The 27,197-nt window shown below is 44.6% G+C and overlaps 1 protein-coding gene across 2 annotated transcripts in view; it reads left to right on the plus strand.

Annotated features, from left to right (window-relative positions):
* The window catches only part of PALS1 (protein associated with LIN7 1, MAGUK p55 family member), a 110,353-nt gene that overhangs the window by 39,660 nt on the left and 43,496 nt on the right, over positions 1–27,197 (plus strand). The window contains exons 3-6 of one of the 2 annotated variants that reach the window (XM_063948149.1): positions 8,241–8,318; positions 18,904–19,050; positions 25,734–25,895; positions 26,484–26,561. In XM_063948149.1, coding sequence (XP_063804219.1) covers positions 8,241–8,318; positions 18,904–19,050; positions 25,734–25,895; positions 26,484–26,561 — 465 coding nt within the window. The remainder of the gene's footprint in view (positions 1–8,240; positions 8,319–18,903; positions 19,051–25,733; positions 25,896–26,483; positions 26,562–27,197) is intronic. The other variant, XM_063948150.1, reaches the window with a different exon arrangement.

A 27,197-nucleotide genomic window follows, 5' to 3' on the forward strand; every position in this document is an offset into this window, starting at 1 on the left:
AGAAACCTGTGTGAGTAGGTATCAAGTTGGGTTTGAAAGTCTCCATCCCTCGTGCAGTTTCTCTTCAGTCTGCAGAATTGTGAGAAGGGAATATTGGTTTTCCACTTCTCTAGGTGGCCACTATTAAAGTGCAGGTAGCTGTTTTTATCTACTGCTTTGATGTAGTTCTTGGTTATTATTTGTTTGCCTTCCAATGTGAGTATTAGATCCAGATATTCTATCTCTACCTTCTGTGTTTTGTATGTGAAGGTTAGATTGTAGTCATTGGCAGAAATCGTCTTGAAAAAGTCGATGAAGGATTCTTCACTCCCTTTCCAGATCAGCAGAATGTCATCTATGTACCTGCGGTATATAATAATGTTTGAATGGTACTCACTACACTTGTAGATCTGGTTTTTCTCCCAGCACCCCATGTGTAGGTTGGCGAAACTGGGAGCAAAAACCGTACCCATCGCGGTCCCGCAGGTCTGTAGGTAAAAGCCGTTAAGAAATTTAAAATAGTTGTGAGTGAGGATGAACTTAATTAAAAGACAGATAAAATCCTTATGGCCTTCTTCCAAATTTGTATCAGGCTGCAGGAATTCCCTGCACGATTCAATCCCTTTGGTGTGTTCTTTTGTGTCGGATCTAAGAACCATCTTGATAGAAGGTCTGAGATCAGGACTTATAAACAAAGATGAATACCAGTATATGATTACAAACAATCCCATCATTCCGATCTTCTACTTTCTCCCCAAGATTCATAAATGTCTCACCAAACCTCCAGGCCGTCCCATAATTGCTGGAATCGACTCAGTTACAGCTAACATCTCAGAGTATGTAGAAATATTTCTACACAAATATGTTATAAATTTGGAGTCATATGTAAAGGATACTACAGCGATATTGAATGACCTGAAGGATGTAAGATGGGAAGATGATTACCTATGGGTAACCATAGATGTTCAATCTCTCTACACATCAATAGAACACACCAAAGGGATTGAATCGTGCAGGGAATTCCTGCAGCCTGATACAAATTTGGAAGAAGGCCATAAGGATTTTATCTGTCTTTTAATTAAGTTCATCCTCACTCACAACTATTTTACATTTCTTAACGGCTTTTACCTACAGACCTGCGGGACCGCGATGGGTACGGTTTTTGCTCCCAGTTTCGCCAACCTACACATGGGGTGCTGGGAGAAAAACCAGATCTACAAGTGTAGTGAGTACCATTCAAACATTATTATATACCGCAGGTACATAGATGACATTCTGCTGATCTGGAAAGGGAGTGAAGAATCCTTCATCGACTTTTTCAAGACGATTTCTGCCAATGACTACAATCTAACCTTCACATACAAAACACAGAAGGTAGAGATAGAATATCTGGATCTAATACTCACATTGGAAGGCAAACAAATAATAACCAAGAACTACATCAAAGCAGTAGATAAAAACAGCTACCTGCACTTTAATAGTGGCCACCTAGAGAAGTGGAAAACCAATATTCCCTTCTCACAATTCTGCAGACTGAAGAGAAACTGCACGAGGGATGGAGACTTTCAAACCCAACTTGATACCTACTCACACAGGTTTCTGGAAAGAGGTTATCCTCTGAAAACAATCAATAAAGCGAAAGAAAAAACAAATACCACACAGAGAGATGATCTACTCAAATACAAACCCAAAGAAGAAGGCGCTCACCAACTGAATTTTATCACTACATTTAATGCCGGAGAGAAGAAGATCGAGGGAGCACTAAAAAGACACTGGCACATCCTCCAAATGGATAAAGTGCTCAATCCCATACTACCAGAAAGACCGAGAACTATTTACAGGAAGGCCAGAAATTTAAAAGACATACTAGCACCCAGCCTACTAAAACCAACAGTGACGGAACCTACTGGCCCATGGCTTAAATCGACCGGATTCTTTAAATGCAATCACTGCTGCATCTGCAAATATGCGCACAAAGATGGAAAGAAATTCAGTACCTCCGATTCATCTAAAACATATAACATCAAGGATCTGATAAATTGTTCCACGAATTATGTAGTGTACTGTCTGGAATGCACATGCGGCCTGAAATATATAGGCAAAACCAAGAGGACACTTCGCCTGAGAATTCAGGAGCACATTAGAGCAATCAAAAACAAAATGGACAATCATTCAGTCCCAAAACACTTTAATAAAACTCACAACTCCAACCCGGACCACATTTCATTCAAGGCCATTGAACATATTAAAGTAGGACAGAGAGGCGGGGACAGAGATAAGAGACTGGCACAGAGGGAAATGTTCTGGATCCAAACACTTGGGACAATGATGCCGGAGGGTCTCAATGAACACTATGAACTTACCCCCTTCCTATAAATTATTATTCTTCTTCTCAAAACATCCCCAGTTTTCAGTATACATTTTAGTATATATGTTTATATCCATTTTTACATCTGTACTCGTATGTCCCTATTTCTATATATATATTTATATATTTTTATATTTTTATACACCTACATATTTTAAATATTTTAAATATTTTATATTTATATATATATATATGCCTTCATTAGTAACCTCCACTATTTATGGATATTATCTAAACTGCAAGAATTCCATCTGTTTATGACTGGTGCACACAGGGCTCCAACACCCATTACATGTAGCTGTCGTGTATGGACTCTAATGTTGGAGTTTTGGTGCATTACCGTGGCAACAACAAGGTAATCATATGATAATTGCAATCATGTGATTCGAGAAACCCCGTGATTAAGCAAAACAATCACTATGTTCTGTTATACATCTTACTTCTTTGAATATGTATGAACAAATGAAATATGACATATCCCTCCTAAGTACAATATCTGGTGATGTGATCTGCACCCAACACCTGTATTTATTCCTATACTTATTCCTTTATTTACAACCTTGATAAGAGCTACGATACAACATATATGAGCAGGACTACAACAGACAGATGTGCGCAGCTGCACACTGACGATTTTACTTTCCGCCTCCCAGAATTCAGAGACGCAGTATCAGAGCACCACGGCGGCGTCTCGGGCACGCATGCGCAGCAGAAGCGGGCGCGCATGCGCACTGACAAATTGTAGTTCCCACTTGTAGTTCTGGAACCTGACATCAAAAGCCACGCGAGATCTGAAATCTCGCGCATGCGCAGTAGCGCTACGCGCGCGATTGATGAGCGCGATCCATTTCGGACATTGTGACCTAATTCTTAGTAAATATAAGGTGTGGGGATGCAGAGCAGACCACTATTGACCCCTGAGGAAGTCCCAGAGATGATCTAAGGGACGAAACGCGTTGGGCACATACCGGCACTCCGCTCCTATCTAAGGAAATAACAGATAAGCCTAAATGCACTTTTAAACTGTACGAGTCCATCTGTATGTCTTTTTGTCGTTTTATGTATTATTAAATGCTTTTTAAATAATACTGCACTATCAGAGGCCTTTCCTTCCCATATGGGACTTTTTTAAAGGTATATAGGTCTGATGACGGAATGATGGCAGCATCCTTTTAATCTACTGCAACCCTAGATGTAAGTGCCTCATATAAATATATACCTTTCATTTAAACACTGAGCTATATGGTGATGCACCCCTAAGAAATGGTATATAAGCACATTACCTAAGGAAAAAGGGAATCAGCACACTGCCAGTAATAAAACCCATTTTTATTCATATGCTTTTTAATAAGCACTCACAGCACTTTTCTTTGCACATACTCACTTTATTGCTAATTTTGCACAAAAATAGCACTAAGTCACTTCTCTAAGAGCAGTACATTGACACTGTTTTCTGCATATACGTACAAACTCCACACCAACGCTTGGACGGATGGGAATGGAGAGTCAGTACGAATAAAGAACATCCAGATGCAAAGACTTTTTTAACAAAGCGAATACTCTACATATGTCTGGTACGCATATTCTTATTACCACTTAAGGATTTACAACGGTTTATTCACAAACACTGAAGGCGCAACTGATTTATCACTAGAACAAATTTGAAAACTAAGTTCCTTTGGGAATTGGACATTTTGAAATCTGGTTGCGACACTATTTATTTTGGAGTGTTTTTTAAATAATTTGTCTTGCACTAATAATTGTGTAATTTATGATCTCCCATCTCAGGGATATCTGGTTATATAGTATTCAGGTTGTAGCGCTGTTTTGCACCTTTTGTACACTATATATATATATATGTATATGTTTGTAGTTTTACTGGTCCGGTGCCGTTTTATTGTTTACCTGAAATAACTTCTGCATTGTTCCTGTGACTGAGTGTACCTGTATCTTCTGTGTGGATTTCATTCTTGTGTATCACACTTACTGCTATCACTATATTCTGTCCCCTGGGGGGCTAGGTGCGTCAGGGTCCCGTATGTGTGTGTGTGTGTATATATATATATATATATATATATATATATTCTACACAGTATGTACTGTTTTGTGTTTTTTACTGTGTATTTCTGTCACCTCATACCGCTTTAATCTTCTGTTTGTGTCCTGTATTTACTGTCACATAAATCAAGAGGTTGTTTGCAGGTGTTGTGTTTGTCTGGCTATATTGTACTGTAACGCTCTAAGACTACATTCCCTATAATGTCTGCCACACAGGGCGGGAAATCTGCGGATGCTACTGCATCATGCAGTGCTTTCACCACGGATTTACCTGAGGGGGAAGTTTTAGTTGATGGTTCAGGTACTGGGTGCCATACATCTCCCAGTCAGCCTGCAGCACCTGTGGCCAATCAGGAACCACCTTGGGCAGCGTTCTCAAGTATGGTGAATCCGCTTGTGACACGTCTTACTGTGGGACCTCCTGTGCCATTACAGCCCCGTATTGTCCCTGTAGTTAATCCGCCCTGGGCGGACACTGTCTACCCAGATACAACAATTAAATCAATCTTTGGTTAGACAAAAGTCTACCCCACGCCCCTCTGGGGTCAAGGGGTTATCTAAGTGGGCTGCTTCCTCCTTACAATCCACTAATATTTCAGATAATATGTCTGATGAGGATGGGGAATATACTGATCCAGTTGCTTCTGACAAGGACCCTTCAACTCAGGTTGATGTTCCTGACCTAGTGGAGGCTATTAAGCTGATTCTACAAATTGATGATGAGGTATATCCCACTACTGCATCTAAGAAACCTGGTAAGTTCAAACATCAGAAGGTTACTAAAGTAATCTTACCACATTCTGACCATTTAATTGACATACGTCAGGATACTGGACGTCTCCAGGAAAGAAATTCTCCCTGTCTAAAAAGATGCAAGCTCATTATCCTATCCCTGCGGCGTTGAGTAACAAGTGGAAAACTCCACCGCCAGTGGACTCTCATGTCCCCATCTTGTGTCATCTGCTCTGCCTGTCACCACCGTCACCTCACTGAAGGAACCGACGGATAAGTGTGTTGAGGGATGCCTGAAGTCTATTTACTCCCTTACCGGTGCGGTACATAGACCCACTATAGCAACCTCCTGGGTCACAAAAAGAATTGAAGCATGGGTTCAGGCATTAGAGGATGAGCTACCTCAGGATATTTCTGACACTGCCAGACAATATCTGTCTCATATTACCACCACCTTCCAGTATATTCAGGAAGCGTCCTCTGAGGCAGGTGTAATGACGGCCAAGGCGTCTACTACATCTATATTGGCTCACCGAATTTTGTGGATAAGGTCCTTGAAGGTGAACCTAGACTCCAAAAAGACCTTGGAGGTGCTTCTTTTTAAGGGAGACATCTTATTTGGAGAAGATCTGAATAAGATTGTGACTGACTTAGCGACTGATAAGACTGCGTTTCTCCCCAGTACTAATCCTTCTGCACCGAAAGCAAAGAGTACCATTTTTCATTCCTTTCAACCTCCAGTGAAAGCAAAGGGCCAGGCTTACCCGAGACAAGCTCCTACTTCCAACGCCACTAAGTCCAAACCTAAACAATCTTGGGGCTCCCGTCAGCCTGCTTCCAAACAAGACAAGCCTGCTGCATGACGTGGCGGGCCTCCCCCTGTGGGATCCCAGGGTGGGTGGCTGACTTCTGCAGTTCGCCCAGGCCTGGTTACAGACCACTTTGAACGCCTGGGTGCTGGAAGTTGTCTCTCACGGGTACGCGATCTCTTTCAAGAGACGTCCAACTCGCCACTTTTGCTCAACGTTTCTCCCTTTTGGATCTGTTGAAAGCGCAAGCTCTACAATTGGTAGTGTTCAATGCTTTGAATCTGTCCCTGCCTCTGGTACAGAACAGGCCTGTTCAAGTGCAATCAGACAACACCACCACGGTGGAACACATAAATCATCAAGGCGGCACTCGAAGCCGCGTGGCAATGATGGAAGTGTCAAAAATCCTTTGTTGGACGGAACGCCACCTGCCAGCAATATCGGCAGTGTTTATTCCCAGAGTCCTCAACAGGGAAGCGTTTTTTCTCAGTCATCAGGACGTGCTCTCCGTATTTACGTGGAGAGGGCTACCTCTCTCAGGAGGTCAAATACCCTTTTTGTACTTTCTGGTTTTCACAAACGTGGCTGGCCTGCGAGCAAGCAAAACTTTGGCCAGATGGATTAGAATGGTGATTGCACAAGCTTATGCACAGGCTGGTCTTCGAGCTGCTGCTGCTATCAAGGCCCATTCTACTTGGTCTGTTGGACCTTCTTTGGCGGCCTGCCGAGGCACGTCCGCTGAACAATTGTGCAAGGCGGCTACGTGGTCTTCAGTGAACACGTTCATTAGGTTTTATGTCTTTGATACTTCCGCCTCCCAGGATGCTTCCTTTGGACGCCGGGTTCTTGTGCCCGCTATGGTGCATCCCCTACCATGAGTAACTGCTTTAGGACATCCCCGATGTATTCCCTGTGGAACACAGTGTACCCCGCTGCAGAAAAGGAGATTTATGGTAGACTTTCCATAGTTAAATCTTTCTGTGAGGTACACTTGGTTCCACAGGGCACCCACCCTGATGCACTTTGCTTATTTGGGTTTGTATGACATTAGCCGCTAGTCCCTTCTCCTGTTGTGAGAATGTGGTTCTGTGTGACTAACATCTGCCTTCTCTTTACCTGCTACTGCACTGGACTGGTTAAGGAAACTGAGCTCCAGTGTCCGGAGGCGGGGTTATAGAGGAGGCTATGCAATGCATCCTGGGAACAGTCAAAGCTTTAGCCTGTTGGTGCCTCTGGATCTGTCCCAGATATCATCAACGCTTTCAGCTTCTAAGAGCCTTTTTCAAGGCTCTTAGGAGCTGAATCGCGTTGGTTGTATCTGGGACAGACTGTTGCAGACCAACTACGGAAAAAGAGGTGCCTGAACAGCGGTGAAAGGGTGTTAACGTCCCGGGAGGTACCCCAGTAACTATATACAAACGCTGACGGTTGGGCATCTGATGACACCCCACGTAATTTGGTACGCACACTCTACCTAGCATCTGTGGTGGATTTTATTTTTGCATTGATTTTACTGAAGTTGTTAATTCCATATCTATCTATCTATCTATCTATCTATCTATCTATCTATCTATCTATCTATCTATCTCTATCTCTCGATATATATCTATCTATATCTATCTATCTATATCTATCTATCTATCTATATATATATATATATATATATATATATATTTATTTATTTATTTTGTAATACAATAAACTGTACTTCACTATTATCCCCAACCTTTGCTTTGTTTGATGACAATAGATTGCGCATCTGCAATCGTGTATTTGTATTGAGAACTTTCTTAGAGTGGAGGTGACCACTCCTGCAGCTGCTGCCTCCCTATTGAGTTGGAGCGCGGATTTGAAATTACTTTTGTACTTGTAGTACAGAAATATGTTTTATTGAGTCACAGTGCTCAAAAATAAGACTACACTTGTATGCAATCGTGCGATGCACAGTACTCACCAGATTGTATAAACTCTGTACTGGAAGCTTAAAGTGACATAAGATGTATATATAAGCAACATACCTTTTGTATCAAAAAGGTTAGGACAAGCACAAGGAAAAGGGAGCCAGTGTGGTTTTACAAAAAATGTATTCACTGGTGTGAGAGGAAGTCTGCTTACCTACCCCCCCCCCCCCCCCCCCCCCTTATAATAACGCTAGGTGAAATGGCTTCGTTTTTAATGCCTACGTATATTTTATATTCTTTGTATGGTTTGGGGAGCATTGAGTATGTGAAATGTTCTTGTTATATGGTTCTCCTAAAGTTGAATATAACATTTTTGCTTTGTTTCTCTGTAAGGTGCAGCATGTACTAAAGTCAAGTCATCACAAAGAAGGCCAAGAACTGAATGATTTGTTAAATGCTCCACATATACAGGTATAATGCTCCCTCTGATCAGTCCTTTTCCGCTTGCTCGGCCTAGATGAGATGATGGGGAAAAATGACAAGTGTTATTTATGTACACGCCCACTGGTAGAGCTGTATTGTCTGCTGTCCTCAGTTACTATATGTATATTGTAGCTTAGTAAGCAATGTGAGATAATTACATGACAGGCTTAACACAAGGCTGCGTTTCCATCATAAATATATTCTGTAATGTCTTTATAATGGACTGAATTGAGCGCAGAGGTGGGCGTCACACTGTCCAATATTAGAGTTGATCAAGATAAACGAAGTTCAAGTGGGTCCCAACCCGTATGTGACCAAATGAGAAAAGTCGGCTGTTTTGGGTTTAGCCCCAGCAGCAACATGGCTCCCAGTGCCCCTGCATCCTGCAGTTGTAAGATGTCAGTCACACACAGACAGAATTCCAGTTACCTGTAATATTGCAGTGCAAGGGCCAGGTTATAATTCAGTCTGCTTTTACATCAAGACTTGAGGTGCATACGTACTATGCAATACTTTAAATGATATCTCCAATTTTCACCCTTCTGACCGATGATATTTGTAATATCGCCCAATGTGTACGCTAGGAATGATGCGCGCTCCGCTTATCGTTATCGGCCCCCTATGGGGGTAATTCCAAGGTGATCGCAGCAGGAAATTTTTTAGCAGTTGGGCAAAACCATGTGCACTGCAGGGGAGGCAGATATAACATGTGCAGAGAGAGATAGATTTGGGTGGGTTGTTTTGTTTCTGTGCAGGGTAAATACTGGCTGCTTTATTTTTACACTGCAATTTAGATTGCAGATTGAACTCACCACACCCAAATCTATCTCTCTCTGCACATGTTCTATCTGCCCTCCCTGCAGTGCACAAGGTTTTGCCCAATTGCTATTAAAATTCCTGCTGCGATCAACTCAGAATTACCCCCTATGTCGTCTGTGCATGCAGCTCAATTTGGACTTATCATCCAAAACTGCATGTTCGTGCCAACTGCAGTGTGCTGTCACTGAACAATATCATTAGCGAGATCATCCAGTGTATACGCACCATATCTGCCGCCCGGGAGGGTGGGGTTAATGGTAGGCAATATTGCTCATGCAGCGATTCACTAGTGTGTACCCAGCTTTACAATAGACATAAGCTTAATAATGGATCAATATTTTCTTCAGAAAACAGGGCAAATACTTTTTGTTGTTGTGTGTCATGAGCCGCATTCCAAATGAAATGCGACGTCAGAAATGTACTGGAAAAATTATTTTGTCATGGTAACCTACAAGTCGCTATGCTTACTATAGATTGATGGATAACTAGGCCACGTTATTTCTCCGGTGGGATACTTTATCTTTCTCCGGCAGGATCCACAGGTTATCCACAGGATAACATTGTGATATGAGGTAGCGACAGCGGATTGGCACCAAACGATCAAAGCTTTTGGCCTCCCAGCATGCAATGGGCTCGTCCCTATATCCCCGCCTCCTGGCTCAGGCAAATCAGTTTTTGTTTGGTGTGGCAGGAGCCTGACCATGGTCAATGGGCTGCTGGTTTTTAGCAGCCATAAGCTTTTTTATTTTATTTTTATTGTCTTACTATTTTTTTTGAGTGATCTCTCTAAAAAACGTCTTATACGTACCTTGGAAAGAGTCACTCCAACAACTCCCCGCCGGGTCGCGACAACGCTTATCCATGGGTACAGTGCTATTTCAGCGGGCGCCTGTGCAGGATGTACTAGCAAGTCCAGCAGACGTTACCAGTCTGTGGCCGAAGCACGGGGAGAAGGTAAGGCATCAGTTCCGCTTAGTAGGGGAAACGCGAGACACAACCGCACTGTTTCGAGATGGAGACTACCGAACAGTCGCTGACACAGCTGCCACTTCGAGTGCACCAGCGCTAGGCCTCAGAGATCATAGGCTCCAGGGGGGGGGGTAGTATGAGGCCGTGAACCCTAGGGTTGATGTCAGCAGTGGGGAGTAAGACGCTCCCTTGGTTGACCCTCCCTCCCGTTCATGACCAGTTTCCTCAGAGTTTCCCTCCATGAACGGAGTTCCTGCTTCCGTCTGAAACGCTGTGTATCTAAAAGGACCCAGTCGCAGCATAGGCAGCTGTGTGACTGGTGCGTCACTGTTCACTTGGGCATCTGTGTTCACTGTAGGTTCACGAGGCGATTGTGTACACTAAAAGCATTTGGATCCACTCAGCCTTCACTAACGTATTGATCGATCCTGGAAAGGGGTGAAGTCTCCCTGTATCCCACTCTCCTGAGACGGGTGATACAGCATTAAGTCTCTACCTTTGAGTATGAATAGTTGGATAAGTGCCTGATGCATATGAGTCTGTAAACCATTACTGCTGTTTCTTTCACTGTGCGACTGAATATGTTTAAAATCCTATATAAGGTAATGCAGTAGTATGTTTCTCCTACATACTTGAAATGTATCTGTAGTTGATTATGTGCTCATATTGCTTATTATACTAATGCATATCCTGTGACTGATTGCTAGTGTGATTGCTTACTTTACTATTTTCTGTCAGTTTCTGTGTATTCTGATCCTCAATGCTGGTGCGAAGCTAGGAGAGATTGGATTGTATGCCACTTTAATTTTTTTTTAAAGTGATTGAAGTCACAAATTGTGTCGTTAACACTGTACAGGTGTGTGATTTATTTGGAACAAAAATTGTATCTGCACACGCACTATATTTGTCTAAATCTAAATTTGAAACATAAGTTCCATCACAGACCCCTATTTAAATTTGTGGTAATTACCATCTACTGTGGGGGTGCTACCAACTACAGCTATCATAGATGCACAAAAGAAAAGAAAATGTGATTTATTTATCATGTCTAAGAGGCAAGGGTGAGGAGGATACACTCTCCACAGCAGCACCAACACTCATTTCATGTTTGTCTTGCAAAGCTGGGTTAACCTCTCATGATCTGGTTCAAAATGGATTATGTGCAAATTGTTTACATTTTCACCAAAGCTTTTTAAATAATCCGAGGCAGGCACAGGTTCAAGTTGAACCCCCATGGGCTACCTTTGCACAGACAGTATCCAGTATAGCTGAGCGGATAATGCCAGCTCCTATACCAGGGATAGGTTACCCTATTACTCCTTACATGCAACATTCCACCTGGGGTTTATCACATCCAGCACAGGAATTGGCAGCCTCTCAGTAAAAACCGGCTGAAAGGTCGGTGGTAAGTAAATTACATAGACATGAAACAACATCTTCAGTGTACACATGTTTCATATGAAGACTCGTCGGAGAATGAATACTCATCGGACACAGAGTCTGCATACAGAGAGACGAGGAGGAACGCCTCAGCTCAGTGGACATACCTGAGCTAATTAGTGCTATGAAAGCCATTCTATCCTTAGAGGAGGCAGCAGAGCCTTTGTTAAAATCTAAAGCACCTGTGTTTAAACGTACCAAAACAGTTAGGACTGAGTTTCCTGGTTTAAAACAGCTTATGGAAATTATGCAAGAGGCCTGGGTTACGCCCAGTAAAGAGTTTAGAATTCCAAAGAAATGGAATTCCCATTATCCTCTTCCGGCTGTGGACTGTTTTTAAAAATGGAGGTTGCTCCCAAAGTAGATATGCATGTCATTCGATTGGTGCTAAAATCTACATTATTTCTGCCTTCAACATCATTATATGATGTCACGGATAGGAAAATAGTTTTCTAAAAACCATTTTCTATTGTCTGGGGCAATCATAAGACCAGCCATGGCTTCAACCTGGATGGCAAAAGCATTGGCAACCTTGACTGATGCATTAGGGGATGATCTTTCAATGGCATCTAGAGAGCAAAAATCCCATGTGGCACATATTAAACAGGCGGCTATTTTTATGGAAGAAACAGCCTCGGATATGGGTACAATTGCCTCTCAGGCATAAGCCTCAGCAGTAGCAGCTTGCAGAGCGGTTTAGCTACGTACATGGAAGGCTGACTCAGAATTCAAGAAGGTTCTGGAGTCTCTGCCTTTTACTGGAGATATTCTTTTTGGTAAAAAATTAAACAGTATTTCTATTACATCCTAGTAGATACTGAGGTCTCGTACTTTTGTACCATGGGATATAGATTGGATCCACTGGAGCCTGGCACTTTAAAACCTTTAGTGTGTGTTGGCTCCTCCCCTCTATGTCCCTGCTACCAGACTCCGTTTAGAAAAATGTGCCCAGGAGCTGGGTGCATGTCTCTGGAGCCACCGAACCACCCTCTAACAGATGCCGAAGTTACAAGGTGCGGTGAGTGTTAAACCGGGGTCCCGGTTAGCGAGTCCCCAGTGCAGTTTTGGCGGCAAGTCACACAGTGCTCTCTGTCTCAAGGCTTTGTGTGGACTGTACAATATATTTCTGTTTGTTGTAACGTGGCCAGTATAATCTATGATAGGGACCGCGTGCCATTGCAAGGGGCGGGGCTTCCCAGAGCGGGACCAGTGGTGGGAAGGCGCCATTTCCCTGCTGCTGCGGATCATCAAGGCTGCTGTTACAGATTATAAGACTGGTACCAGGTAGTCATAGACAGAGGGGGTAGCACGCCAGCGATAGCGCCGCTGCACTACTATTAGGTCATACACATATTCTAACACATTGTGCTGCTGTGTTCTGTGTGCTGGTGTCCGCTCCTTAGTGTCACTCCAGGGGCTCTCTCTCTTTTTCAACAGGTGTGCCACGATCAGTTTACAGGTGTGCCGCCACACAGACCCGCTGCCCCCCGCCACACAGACCCGCGCCCCCCACACACACACAGACCCGCTGCCCCCCGCCACACAGACCCGCGCCCCCCACACACACACAGACCCGCTGCCGCCCTCCACACAGATTTTCCGTAGCAGCCAGCCAGCTATGCCTGGTCGCTGGGCAAGTGCTGCACTTCAGCGACAGCCGGCCCGTGACCTATGGTGACTCATAGGTCACGCACCGCACGTCGCGTTCCCCAGTTTACAGTGCACAGTACACTCACTCGCTGCTGCTGCTCCTCCTCCTCCATGCTGCCTCTATCCCAGTGCTCCTCACTTCTCCCCGCAGAAAGGGCAAGATTTAAGGTTACAATTTTATTTATATATATATATCCCGCTCAAAAAAATAAAGGGAACACAAAAATAACACATCCTAGATCTGAATGAATGAAATATTCTTATTAAATACTTTGTTCTTTACATAGTTGAATGTGCTGACAACAAAATCACACAAAAATGATCAATGGAAATCAAATTTATTAACCCAAGGAGGTCTGGTTTTGGAGTCGCACTCAAAATTAAAGTGGAAAAACACACTACAGGCTGATCCAACTTTGATGTAATGTCCTTTAAAACAAGTCAAAATGAGGCTCAGTAGTGTGTGTGGCCTCCACGTGCCTGTATGACCTCCCTACAACGCCTGGGCATGCTCCTGATGAGGTGGTGGATGATCTCCTGAGGGATCTCCTCCCAGACCTGGACTAAAGCATCCGCCAACTCCTGGACAGTCTGTGGTTGGTGGATGGAGCGAGACATGATGTCCCAGATGTGCTCAATTGGATTCATGTCGGGGGAACGGGCGTGCCAGTCCATAGCATCAATGCCTTTGTCTTGCAGGAACTGCTGACGCACTCCAGCCACATGAGGTCTAGCATTGTCTTGCATTAGGAGGAACCCAGGGCCAACCGCACCAGTATATGGTCTCACAAGGGGTCTGAGGATCTCATCTCGGTACCTAATGGCAGTCAGGCCTCACCGCTGTTGTATTGTTTCTTCTCTCGTGTTATGTCTGTCTCCACGGGCACAGTTTTCCTAGACTGAGTCTGGTAGGAGGGGCATAGAGGGGAGGAGCCAACACACACACTAAAGGTTTTAAAGTGCCAGTGTCCACTACGAAAAGGAATTACCTGTAGGTATTAAATTCCTATTTTTGGAGTCAGAAGCAGATTCCAAGAAAGAAAAGTTTCCTTCCACACACAAATCCAAGCCTAGATTTCCAGCTTTTCGGCCCTTTCGGACTCAAGGAAAAGGAAAGGCTTATGGCAAACAGTCTCAATCTGATAAGTCTGGTAAAACTAAAACGCATTGGGATACCAGAAGACCGTTTTTCAAATCAGAAGATAAGCCATCAGCCTGATGGTGAAGGCCTCCACCTGGGGGACCCCAGGGTGGCAGGCCGACTTCTTCAGTTAACACAGATCTGACAGCAGTCTATCACAGATGCCTGGGAGCAAGAAGCGGTATCTTACTTTTATGCGTTTGCTTTCAAGAAACACTGTCCTCAAAGGTTTTTTTGTACCAGCCCGTCTTCAGTGGAAACGAAGTCCAAGGCTTTGCAAGAGGCAGTTCAGAAGTTGCTTCAGTCAAGAGTGATAGTCCCAGTTCTTCCTGCGTAATGATGACCAGGTTTTTATTCCAACCTGTTTCTAGTCCAGAAGCCAAATTGGTCGTTCCGGCGAGTGATAGTACCAGTTCTTCCTGCGTAATGATGACAAGGTTTTTATTCCAACCTGTTTCTAGTCCAGAAGCCAAATTGGTCGTTCCGGCCCATACTCAATCTCAGAAGTGCTGAACAAGTACATTTGGGTGCCTCGGTTTTATATTGAGACTTTACGTTCCATTATTTTGGCCATGGATTTTATCTTCCTAAGGTGGTGTCTAAATTCCACCTTAATGAAGAAATTGTAGTCCCGGCCTTTCAGGGGCTGGACCTTTCTGCAGGAGATGCATCGTTGAACGTTGTCTGTGCTTTAAGGATCTACGAGGATTGTACCAGTGCCATCAGAAAAATAGACACACTCTTCATTCTCTACGGATTTCACAAGAGAGGATGGCCTGCTGATAAGCAGACACGGGCGAGGTGGCTTTGGATGATTATTTCAGAAGCATATTCTCAAGCTGATCACCCTGTTCTGGCTAATGTCTCTGCGTGTAAGGTAGGTGCATCATGGGCAGCACAACGTGGTGCTTCAGCAGAACAGACATGTAAGGTAGCCACATGGTATTCCATTAACGCATTCATTAGACATTATGCCTTTGATACCTTTTGCCTCTCAGGATGCTGAATTCAGGCGAAGGATTCTCCTGTCCAATCAGGAGCGTCCCCACCACTAAATTGCTTTGGGACATCCCAATGTTATCCTGTGGACCCTGCCTGAGAAATAATTGTTATGGTAGACTTACCGTTGATAACGCTATTCCACAGGTATCCCACCCTGACGCATCTGATTTGAGGATCCTTTCACTCACTAACCTCTTCCTTCTTGTACGGAAGGGTGTGCATGAGTGTTCTTCTCGTCTGATTAGGGCTCTTTATGATGCTCCTGCCTTGAGCTTTGGAAAAACAACTGATTTGCCTGAGCCAGGAGGCGGGGATATAGGGACTGGGCCGTTGCATGCAGGGAGGCCGAAAGCGTTGATCGTTTGGTACCAATCCGCTGTCGATACCTCATATCCCAATGTTATCCTGTGGACTTAGTAGAAATGGCGTTATAAACGGTAAGTCTACCATAACGAGTATTTTTGGCGCACTGCTAGAAAAAGCTTTTTTTTTTTTTTTTTTGTGGACAAGTGCTTAGATTTGTTTCGGTCTAGTAGCCATCGTGGCACACCCGTCACCCGTCACACACGTGGAGACTGGGACTGCTGTGGGACTTTGCTATACAGCAAATAGCTTTTTCCTTCGATTTCTGTATCTGTTCCATCCCATGGTTGTTGTCCTTATCTAAAGTTTGTGGGAGTTTTATCTTAATCACTTCCCGCATGGTTCCCGAGAGAACAGTCTGCTGGACTTGTTTATCTTTCATTTATGTATTTTTGGGCTGCGAGCAACATTATTTGTATCTTGCGTATACATATTTCAGAGTTACTGTGACTTTTATTTATTAGAATGGAAGAGTTATAAAATCTGCAACCTCCTGATCTGCTGTCAGATACAGTAAATGGTCCTTTTTATAGATGTATCTATATAGACACCAGTGTTTATATTGTGTATTACCCTAGCAAGTCTCTAGTACAGTTTGGAAAATGAAAGCTAATCTTACTGTTCTAGAGCATGTTTGTGCACACAGTGCTATGCTCACATACAATCTCATGCAGCACTTTTATTGTCGTTGGTCTATGTTGGCCAATAGGATTACCTTCAGTGACTCTCTCCCAAGCTCCTTTCCTCTGGTCCCAGATGGTTTCAGCTCCCTGTACAGTCCTACGTTTTCTTTAGTGTATGAACGTGCATCATTTTTAGTAACTTGGAAAACTGTTTTTTTCCCCATCAGATTTATTCAAAAAGGTGATCTATTTAGTGATATCGATGCCTGTGTACTGAGATGGCGTGAGCCAAGGTTATGTGTAGGCGGGCCTCGCTCTTATGGGGTGTCTGCCCCTTTGTTTCATCAATATAAATACGAGGCGAGTGAGCGCTCACTGGTGGTGTGTGAGAAGTGAATGATATGAGCACAGTATTTACTAATATTAAGTGCAAAACCAGATTATCGCATATGGTATTAAAAATTATGGGAAAAACTATGAAATTATATGGTGGCTTTAATCATTATCCGAGTAATGGGACTAGGCCAAGACTTCTCACAGACTTAGACCAATTGATATCACGGTGCCAAAAAAAATCATGATTTAAAAAAAAAAAACAGATTATTTTTTTAATTAAAACTGATTTTTTTTTTTGTTTAATTTTTTTTTTTAATAGTTTTTTTATGAAAATGATCAAGTAAATAAACCAAGTAAACACAATAATACAAAGTTCTTTTAAAATACTTTAACTTCAATATATTTAATTGAAATATATTCTATGACTGCATGTTACTATGTTACTATGAAATGAGGTTGGGAAATAGTTATATGACAATGTAGCTTGAAATGTGCTGAAAATGTTTTTTATCCCAGCTTTCTAAGACTTTACTGAGCTGAGATATTTGATTTACCCCAAACGTCCGCGTGAAACATGAAAAATGTTGTATACCGGGATATAAAAATAGCCGCCATCTTCATATGACGGTAAATAAAAATAAAGTCATGGTGGTTTCTGACTACTTACTTACAGGGGGGGTGGGGGGTGGTTTTGAAGGTCGACAGTAACTAGGTCGACAATGTCTAGGTCGACCACTATTGGTCGACAGTAACTAGGTCGACAGGGTGTCTAGGTCGACAGGGTCTTCAGGTCGACATGTTCTAGGTCGACAGGTCAAAAGGTCGACATGAGTTTTTTATGTTGTTTTGGTGTTGTTTTCTTCGTAGAGTGACTGGGAACCCCAATTAGTGCACCGCGTCCCCTCGCATGGCTCGCTTCGCTCGCCATGCTTCGGGCATGGTGCCTTCACTCCGCTACCGCTTCGCTCGGCACAGATTACCGTTCCAATCGTAGTCCATGTGGTCGTTAAGTATGAAAAAGTTCAAAAAAAGTTTTGTTTTTTTTAAACTCCTGTCGACCTAGACTTCCTGTCGACCAATAGTGGTCGACCTAGTTACTGTCGACTTAGAGACCAGCTCCCTACAGGGGTCATTACATACCAAAAATATTTTTTTTCTATAAATGCTCAAGCAGCCAATTAATTTAATTCTGGACCATTTGATATGGATTGACCCTACAGACTGCAAATCAATCTACTGCTGTGCCTTGTTAAGTCACTTGTACCTTACACACCCTTTCCCTTTGGGATAGTACAAGACTGACTGCTCTCCCATTTTATATACTGTACAGCTAGTCACCACCTCAACCTTAATATTATATAACTATATTATTATTTCCATAATTTTTAATGCCATATGTGATTATCATGTTATGTACCCAATATTAGTAAATTGATTTATTCTATACGTTCTGTGCCCATATAATTTCTCTCTCCCACACACAGCTTGAGCGCTCACTCACTTTATTGTGGTTTTATTTGTTGAGCAGCTTTTCCTCTGAGTTAGTACTTTGAGAACTGTTGCTCAGATGTGTCTTCTGAGGGCCCTATAATAACACGCAAGTGTGAGCTTTGTCATATAATAACCATGTATCATGACACTGCAAGTGGAATATTAGGTTTCCATTTATGTGGTTTGTATAGAAGTCTGACTCAGAAGGAAACATAAAATATACATAGGGGCTTATGTAATATCCTGTGAGATGCAGACATAGGCACGGTTCCGCCAAAAATCCGGTTTTGCCTTTCAAATGATCACTGCTTTACATAAGGCCATTACATAAACCATTACAGTGGTTATTATTGCGACACCCTTTTGGAGCAATGGGTGGGACTTATAATAAACTAATGTTGGAGCGAGGTCTGTAATAGTTTGACCTCATTCGCCTTTCCAGCAACAGCAGTCACAGTGATGACCATTTATTACATGCATTAAAGGCTGCGCCATGCTATAAAATAAATCTTCTATTACATTGTCTGAGTTATCACATGATGCCGGAGTCCCAGGAACTCCTGCAGTTGTGTCTTCTAGGACAATTATGATGCCAGAACACAAGAGAACAGCAGCTGCCATTTCTTATTTCAGTGCAAGAAATTCTGTTCGCTATAGCGTTATGGAAACTGGTAAATAGAAATAAGAAAGTATATTATTCCAGGCATTTATTAACAATTGTATTTCCCGGATGGAATAGGCCCTTCTGTTGGCACATGACAAGGTGGCAGAGCAGGAGATGATGCCGGAGTCTGTTTCAGAAGAGAAGTTCTATGAAAACATTGGACAGTATGGAGATGAGATGGTTAAAATTGTAAGAATAGAGAAAGCAAGAGATATACCGCTGGTAAGTAAAACACTTCAGAGGGAAAAGCACAAAAATACTTCAGATAGGATTTCTATTTATCAGTGACTGTGTATTTTAATGACCTGTCTGTAGCAGATGATTTTAATTATTTGTACTTACCGTATATACTCGAGTATAAGCCGACTTTTTCAGCACTTTTTTTAATGCTGAAAAAGCCCCCTCGGCTTATACTCGAGTCAGTGCCTGGGAAGGAGTGACACGGAGAGCACAGCGCGCGCCTCTCCTGTGTCCCTCCTGCGTCTCCGGCGGGTCTATTAAATGAAGTACCCGTTCGTGAGCTCTGATTGGCTCACAAACTGGCACTTCATTTAACAGACACGCAGGAGGGAACACAGGAGAGGCGCGCGCTGTGCCTCCGTGTCCCTCCTTCACAAAACAGCGGGGGAGCGGGGAGGGTAAGTTGTACCTGGCACTGGGGGAGCATATTTGGCACTTGAGGGGGGGGGGGGGGGGGCATATGTGGCACTGAGAGGGCATATCTGGCAGTATGAGGGCATATCTGTCACCGTGGGGGCATATCTGTCACCGTGGGGGCATATCTGGCAGTAAGAGGGCATATCTGGCAGTAAGAGGGCATATCTGGCACTATGAGGGCATATCTGGCAGTGTGATGGCTGTGTACGGCTAGAGCTACATTTCCCACCCTAGGCTTATACTCGAGTCAATAAATTTTCCCAGGTTTTTGTGGTAAAATTAGGTGCCTCGGCTTATATTCGGGTCGACTTATACTCGAGTATATATGGTATATATTTTATTAAATTTGCTGTCATTCATTGCATGTGACCGCAACCAAGATTCTAAGCCGTGTCTTTAGGCTGGGTACCTACTTGCCGACGCACAACAGATGTGACAACGTGCAAGATTTCCCCAGCAAACGATATCGTTTATACGCACTGAACGATATTTCTCTGACGTCCTAGTGGATGCTGGGGACTCCGTCAGGACCATGGGATTAGCGGCTCCGCAGGAGACAGGGCACAAAAATAAAGCTTTAGGATCAGGTGGTGTGCACTGGCTCCTCCCCCTATGACCCTCCTCCAAGCCTCAGTTAGGTTTTTGTGCCCGTCCGAGCAGGGTGCAATCTAGGTGGCTCTCCTAAAGAGCTGCTTAGAAAAAGTTTTTAGGTTTTTTATTTTACAGTGAGTCCTGCTGGCAACAGGCTCACTGCAACGAGGGACTTAGGGGAGAAGAAGTGAACTCGCCTGCGTGCAGGATGGATTGGCTTCTTAGGCTACTGGACACCATTATCTCCAGAGGGATCGAACACAGGCCCAGCCATGGAGTCCGGTCCCGGAGCCGCGCCGCCGACCCCCTTGCAGATGCCGAAAAGTGAAGAGGTCCAGAAACCGGCGGCAGAAGACTTTTCAGTCTTCATGAGGTAGCGCACAGCACTGCAGCTGTGCGCCATTGTTGTCACACACTTCACACCAGCGGTCACGGAGGGTGCAGGGCGCTGCGGGGGGCGCCCTGGGCAGCAATGAGAATACCTTGTTCTGGCTAAAAAATACATCACATATAGCCCCTGGGGCTATATGGATGTATTTAACCCCTGCCAGGTCTCACAAACACCGGAGAAGAGCCCGCCGAAATAGGGGGCGGGGCCTATCTCCTCAGCACACAGCGCCATTTTCCTGCTCAGCTCCGCTGCGAGGAAGGCTCCCAGGACTCTCCCCTGCACTGCACTACAGAAACAGGGTAAAACAAAGAGGGGGGGGGGGCACTTTTTTGGCGTTTTTTGATATATTAAGCTGCTATAAGGGAGACAACACTTCTATAGGGTTGTTCCTATATATTTATAGCGCTTGGGTGTGTGCTGGCAAACTCTCCCTCTGTCTCCCCAAAGGGCTAGTGGGGTCCTGTCTTCAATAAGAGCATTCCCTGTGTGTCTGCTGTGTGTCGGTACGTGTGTGTCGACATGTATGAGGACGATGTTGGTGTGGAGGTGGAGCAATTGCCGGTAATGGTGATGTCACCCCCTAGGGAGTCGACACCGGAATGGATGGCTTTGTTTATGGAATTACGTGGTAATGTCAGCACATTACAAAAATCAGTTGACGACATGAGACGGCCGGCAAACCAGTTAGTACCTGTACAGGCGTCTCAGACACCGTCAGGGGCTGTAAAACGCCCTTTACCTCAGTCGGTCGACACAGACCCAGACACGGACACCGAATCTAGTGTCGACGGTGAAGAAACAAACGTATTTTCCAGTAGGGCCACACGTTATATGATCACGGCAATGAAGGAGGCTTTGCATATCTCTGATACTGCATGTACCACAAAAAGGGGTATTATGTGGGGTCTGAAAAAACTACCTGTAGTTTTTCCTGAATCAGACGAATTGAATGAAGTGTGATGAAGCGTGGGTTAACCCCGATAGAAAACTGCTAATTTCAAAGAAGTTATTGGCATTATATCCTTTCCCGCCAGAGGTTAGGGCGCGCTGGGAAACACCCCCTAGGGTGGATAAGGCGCTCACACGCTTATCAAAACAAGTGGCGTTACCGTCTCCTGAAACGGCCGCCCTCAAGGATCCAGCGGATAGGAGGCTGGAAACTACCCTGAAAAGTATATACACTCATACTGGTGTTATACTGCGACCAGCCATCGCCTCTGCATGGATGTGCAGTGCTGGGGTGGTTTGGTCGGATTCCCTGACTGAAAATATTGATACCCTAGATAGGGACAGTATTTTATTGACTTTAGAGCAATTAAAGGATGCTTTTCTTTATATGCGAGATGCTCAGAGGGATATTTGCACTCTGGCATCGAGAGTAAGTGCGATGTCCATATCTGCCAGAAGAAGTTTATGGACGCGACAATGGTCAGGTGATGCGGATTCCAAACGGCATATGGAAGTATTGCCGTATAAGGGGGAGGAATTATTTGGGGTCGGTCTATCGGATTTGGTGGCCACGGCAACAGCCGGGAAATCCACCTTTTTACCTCAGGTCCCCTCCCAACAGAAAAAGACACCGTCTTTTCAGCCGCAGTCCTTTCGTTCCTATAGGAACAAGCGGGCGAAAGGACAGTCATATTTGCCCCGAGGCAAAGGAAAGGGTAAGAGAGTGCACCAAGCAGCTTCTTCCCAGGAGCAGAAGCCCCCCCCGGCTTCTGCAAAGCCCTCAGCATGACGTTGGGGCTTTACAAGCGGACTCAGGGGCGGTGGGGGGTCGACTCAAGAATTTCAGCGCACAGTGGGCTCACTCACAGGTGGACCCCTGGATCCTGCAGATAGTATCTCAGGGTTACAGGTTGGAATTCGAGAAGTCTCCCCCTCGCCGGTTGCTAAAGTCTGCTCTGCCAACGTCTCCCTCAGACAGGGCGACGGTATTGGAAGCCATTCACAAGCTGTATTCTCAGCAGGTGATAGTCAAGGTACCCCTCCTACAACAGGGAAAGGGGTATTATTCCACACTATTTGTGGTACCGAAGCCGGACGGCTCGGTAAGACCTATTCTAAATCTGAAATCTTTGAACCTGTACATACAAAAATTCAAGTTCAAGATGGAGTCACTCAGAGCAATGATAGCGAATCTGGAAGAAGGGGACTTTATGGTGTCCCTGGACATAAAGGATGCTTACCTGCATGTCCCAATTTGCCCTTCACATCAAGGGTACCTCAGGTTCGTGGTGCAAAACTGTCATTATCAGTTTCAGACGCTGCCGTTTGGATTGTCCACGGCACCTCGGGTCTTTACCAAGGTAATGGCCGAAATGATGTTTCTTCTGCGAAGAAAAGGCGTATTAATTATCCCTTACTTGGACGATCTCCTGATAAGGGCAAGGTCCAGGGAACAGCTGGGGGACGTAGTAGCACTAACCCAAGTAGTGCTGCAACAGCACGGGTGGATTCTGAATTTTCCAAAATCTCAATTGACCCCGACGACACGTCTGCTGTTCCTGGGAATGATTCTGGACACGGTTCAGAAAAAGGTGTTTCTTCCGGAGGAGAAAGCCAGGGAGTTATCCGAACTTGTCAGGAACCTCCTAAAACCAGGGAAAGTGTCTGTGCATCAATGCACAAGAGTCCTGGGAAAGATGGTGGCTTCTTACGAAGCGATTCCATTCGGCAGATTCCACGCACGAACTTTTCAGTGGGATCTGCTGGAAAAATGGTCCGGATCGCATCTGCAGATGCATCAGCGGATAACCTTATCGCCACGGACAAGGGTGTCTCTTCTGTGGTGGTTGCAGAGTGCTCATCTGTTAGGGGGCCGCAGATTCGGCATACAGGACTGGGTCCTGGTGACCACGGATGCCAGTCTGAGAGGCTGGGGAGCGGTCACACAGGGAAGAAACTTCCAGGGAGTATGGTCAAGCCTGGAGATGTCTCTTCACATAAATATACTGGAGCTAAGAGTGATTTACAATGCTCTAAGCCTGGCAAAACCCCTGCTTCAGGGTCAGCCGGTGTTGATCCAGTCGGACAACATCACGGCAGTCGCCCACGTAAACAGACAGGGCGGCACAAGAAGCAGGAGAGCAATGGCAGAAGCTGCAAGGATTCTTCGCTGGGCGGAAGATCATGTGATAGCACTGTCAGCAGTGTTCATTCCGGGAGTGGACAACTGGGAAGCAGACTTCCTCAGCAGACACGATCTACACCCGGGAGAGTGGGGACTTCATCCAGAAGTCTTCCACATGATTGTGAACCGTTGGGAAAAACCAAAGGTGGATATGATGGCGTCTCGCCTCAACAAAAAACTGGACAGGTATTGCGCCAGGTCAAGAGACCCTCAGGCAATAGCTGTGGACGCTCTGGTAACACCGTGGGTGTACCAGTCAGTGTATGTGTTCCCTCCTCTGCCTCTCATACCAAAAGTACTGAGAATTATACGGCAAAGGGGAGTAAGAACGATACTCGTGGCTCCGGATTGGCCAAGAAGAACTTGGTACCCGGAACTTCAGGAGATGCTCACGGAAGATCCGTGGCCTCTACCTCTAAGACGGGACCTGCTTCAGCAGGGACCGTGTCTATTCCAAGACTTACCGCGGCTGCGTTTGACGGCATGTCGGTTGAACGCCGAATTCTAAGGGAAAAAGGCATTCCGGAAGAGGTCATTCCTACACTGGTAAGAGCCAGGAAGGAGGTGACTGCACAACATTATCACCGCATTTGGAGAAAATATGTTGCGTGGTGTGAGGCCAGGAAGGCCCCCACGGAGGAATTTCAATTGGGTCGATTCCTACATTTCCTGCAAACAGGATTGTCTATGGGCCTCAAATTGGGGTCCATTAAGGTTCAAATTTCGGCCCTGTCGATTTTCTTCCAGAAAGAATTGGCTTCAGTTCCTGAAGTCCAGACTTTTGTAAAAGGAGTACTACATATACAGCCCCCGGTTGTGGCTCCGTGGGACCTTAATGTAGTTTTGGATTTTCTCAAATCCCATTGGTTTGAGCCACTCAAATCGGTGGATTTGAAATATCTTACATGGAAAGTAACCATGCTACTGGCCCTGGCTTCAGCCAGGAGAGTGTCAGAATTGGCGGCTTTATCGTATAAAAGCCCATATCTGATTTTCCATTCGGACAGGGCAGAACTGCAGACGCGTCCTCAGTTTCTGCCTAAGGTGGTGTCAGCGTTTCACCTGAACCAGCCTATTGTGGTGCCTGCGGCTACTAGCGATTTGGAGGATTCCAAGTTGCTGGACGTTGTCAGGGCATTGAAAATATATATTTCAAGGACGGCTGGAGTCAGAAAATCTGACTCGCTGTTTATACTGTATGCACCCAACAAGCTGGGTGCTCCTGCTTCTAAGTAGACGATTGCTCGTTGGATTTGTAGCACAATTCAACTTGCACATTCTGTGGCAGGCCTGCCACAGCCTAAATCTGTCAAGGCCCATTCCACAAGGAAGGTGGGCTCATCCTGGGCGGCTGCCCGAGGGGTCTCGGCATTACAACTCTGCCGAGCAGCTACGTGGTCGGGGGAGAACACGTTTGTAAAATTCTACAAATTTGATACCCTGGCTAAAGAGGACCTGGAGTTCTCTCATTCGGTGCTGCAGAGTCATCCGCACTCTCCCGCCCGTTTGGGAGCTTTGGTATAATCCCCATGGTCCTGACGGAGTCCCCAGCATCCACTAGGACGTCAGAGAAAATAAGATTTTACTTACCGATAAATCTATTTCTCGTAGTCCGTAGTGGATGCTGGGCGCCCATCCCAAGTGCGGATTGTCTGCAATACTTGTACATAGTTATTGTTACAAAAAAATCGGGTTGTTATTGTTGTGAGCCGTCTGTTCAGAGGCTCCTACGTTTGTCATACTGTTAACTGGGTTCAGATCACAAGTTGTACGGTATGATTGGTGTGGCTGGTATGAGTCTTACCCGGGATTCAAAATCCTTCCTTATTGTGTACGCTCGTCCGGGCACAGTATCCTAACTGAGGATTGGAGGAGGGTCATAGGGGGAGGAGCCAGTGCACACCACCTGATCCTAAAGCTTTATTTTTGTGCCCTGTCTCCTGCGGAGCCGCTAATCCCATGGTCCTGACGGAGTCCCCAGCATCCACTACGGACTACGAGAAATAGATTTATCGGTAAGTAAAATCTTATTATCGTCCAATCCGCCATTTTGGACGATATATCCGCTGCATATCGCCGAGTGTGTACCCAGCCTTTTTGTGCTTCCTAGTTTCATCCTAGTCTTGCTTACAGGGCGCTACAGTGCGAAACGAGCTGGACTCCGTCATTATCAGCCGTATAGTGAAAGGCGGTGCGGCAGAAAAGAGTGGGCTGCTTCACGAAGGCGACGAAATCTTGGAAATAAACGGACTAGAGATTCGAGGGAAGGACGTCAATGATGTCTTCGAGCTACTAGTAAGTGTAAAAGTTAAATACAGAGCCAACACACACAGTATATTCCATTACAATGAAAACTTTCAGGACCAGAAAGACTCATTCACATAAGCATATTGCACTATAGTTGTACAGATGGGTCCACGGTTATCTTGACTAGTTTGCTGCGCCTAGGCACAACATGGTTTATTAACATAAACCCTTCATCTATTGTTCTCAGCTGCAATACAATACAGAGAACAATACAGCAGGGGATTAAATCCGACTGGCCAGTCTCAGTTAATCCTATTAAAGGTCAAGATAAACATGGACCCATCTGTATGTTCATAGAGTTATTTGTCGTGATAATCATCTGGCATGTGTTTTTTTTTTTTTTTTTTTTAAATACTGCATATATATAATATCAGTGTGTGTATATAGATACTGTTTATATGCATGTGTTAGTATAAATATTATAGTGTGTGTACTGTATGATGATACTTCTGGTTTCCTTCCTGTGTCTTGTTAATCTTGTTTGTGTGTTTCAAATATTATACTTTGAATGGCCTTGCAACCTTTTTCTGTTTGCCCACTTTTTATACCGTATATTTATTTTGTTTCCTTTGCTAGGCTGAAATGCATGGAACTCTGTCTTTTGTGCTTATTCCGAGTCAGCAGGCCAGACCTCCACCAACAAGGGAGACAGTGGTAAGTTACTTGTTATTCCTATTAAATCTTTATTGTGTATTACGCTGACAGCTTGTGCAGCACTCTACAAACCCAGAACATTTGCACACACTACTTTCTGCTCTAGTGGAGCTTACAATCTAGCTTCCCTACCACGTGCACACAAATACTGTAAAATCAAATTATGCAGAAGGCGGGTATCCTATAGTATGTTTTCATAGCCCATGTTAAGTGACTGCATTCCTTATCCAGTGGTTCAGATATAATGACACTTAACAAGTGCTTTCTGTACACGACAGTCGGAAGGAGCCAGTGCGTGCCCGCCACACTGCGTCATTCTCCCAACTACATTGGGGGTTTAGATCTCTTCATGCCAAAGCTGTTGGCACCCAGCAGGGTGAGAGAGAGAGAGAACTCAGGGTTGACTGCACAGCGGTCACCATATCCTTAAAATCTGGAGGACAGGATGAGCAGCCATATTTCTGTGCTCTCTATATAAGCTGACAGTGATGCTGCTACAAAAATGAGCACAGAGTAAATTGATTTGCATCTTATTTTTAGTTCATATAGATGTTTGGTGGTTATATGCAAAATATCACTTAGAACATGTTCATTGTGCAGTCTATTGCATCATGGGTATAGCTGCAGCATTTACAT

The sequence above is a fragment of the Pseudophryne corroboree genome, chromosome 12, assembly GCF_028390025.1.
Source record: "Pseudophryne corroboree isolate aPseCor3 chromosome 12, aPseCor3.hap2, whole genome shotgun sequence".
Lineage (NCBI taxonomy): Eukaryota > Metazoa > Chordata > Amphibia > Anura > Myobatrachidae > Pseudophryne > Pseudophryne corroboree.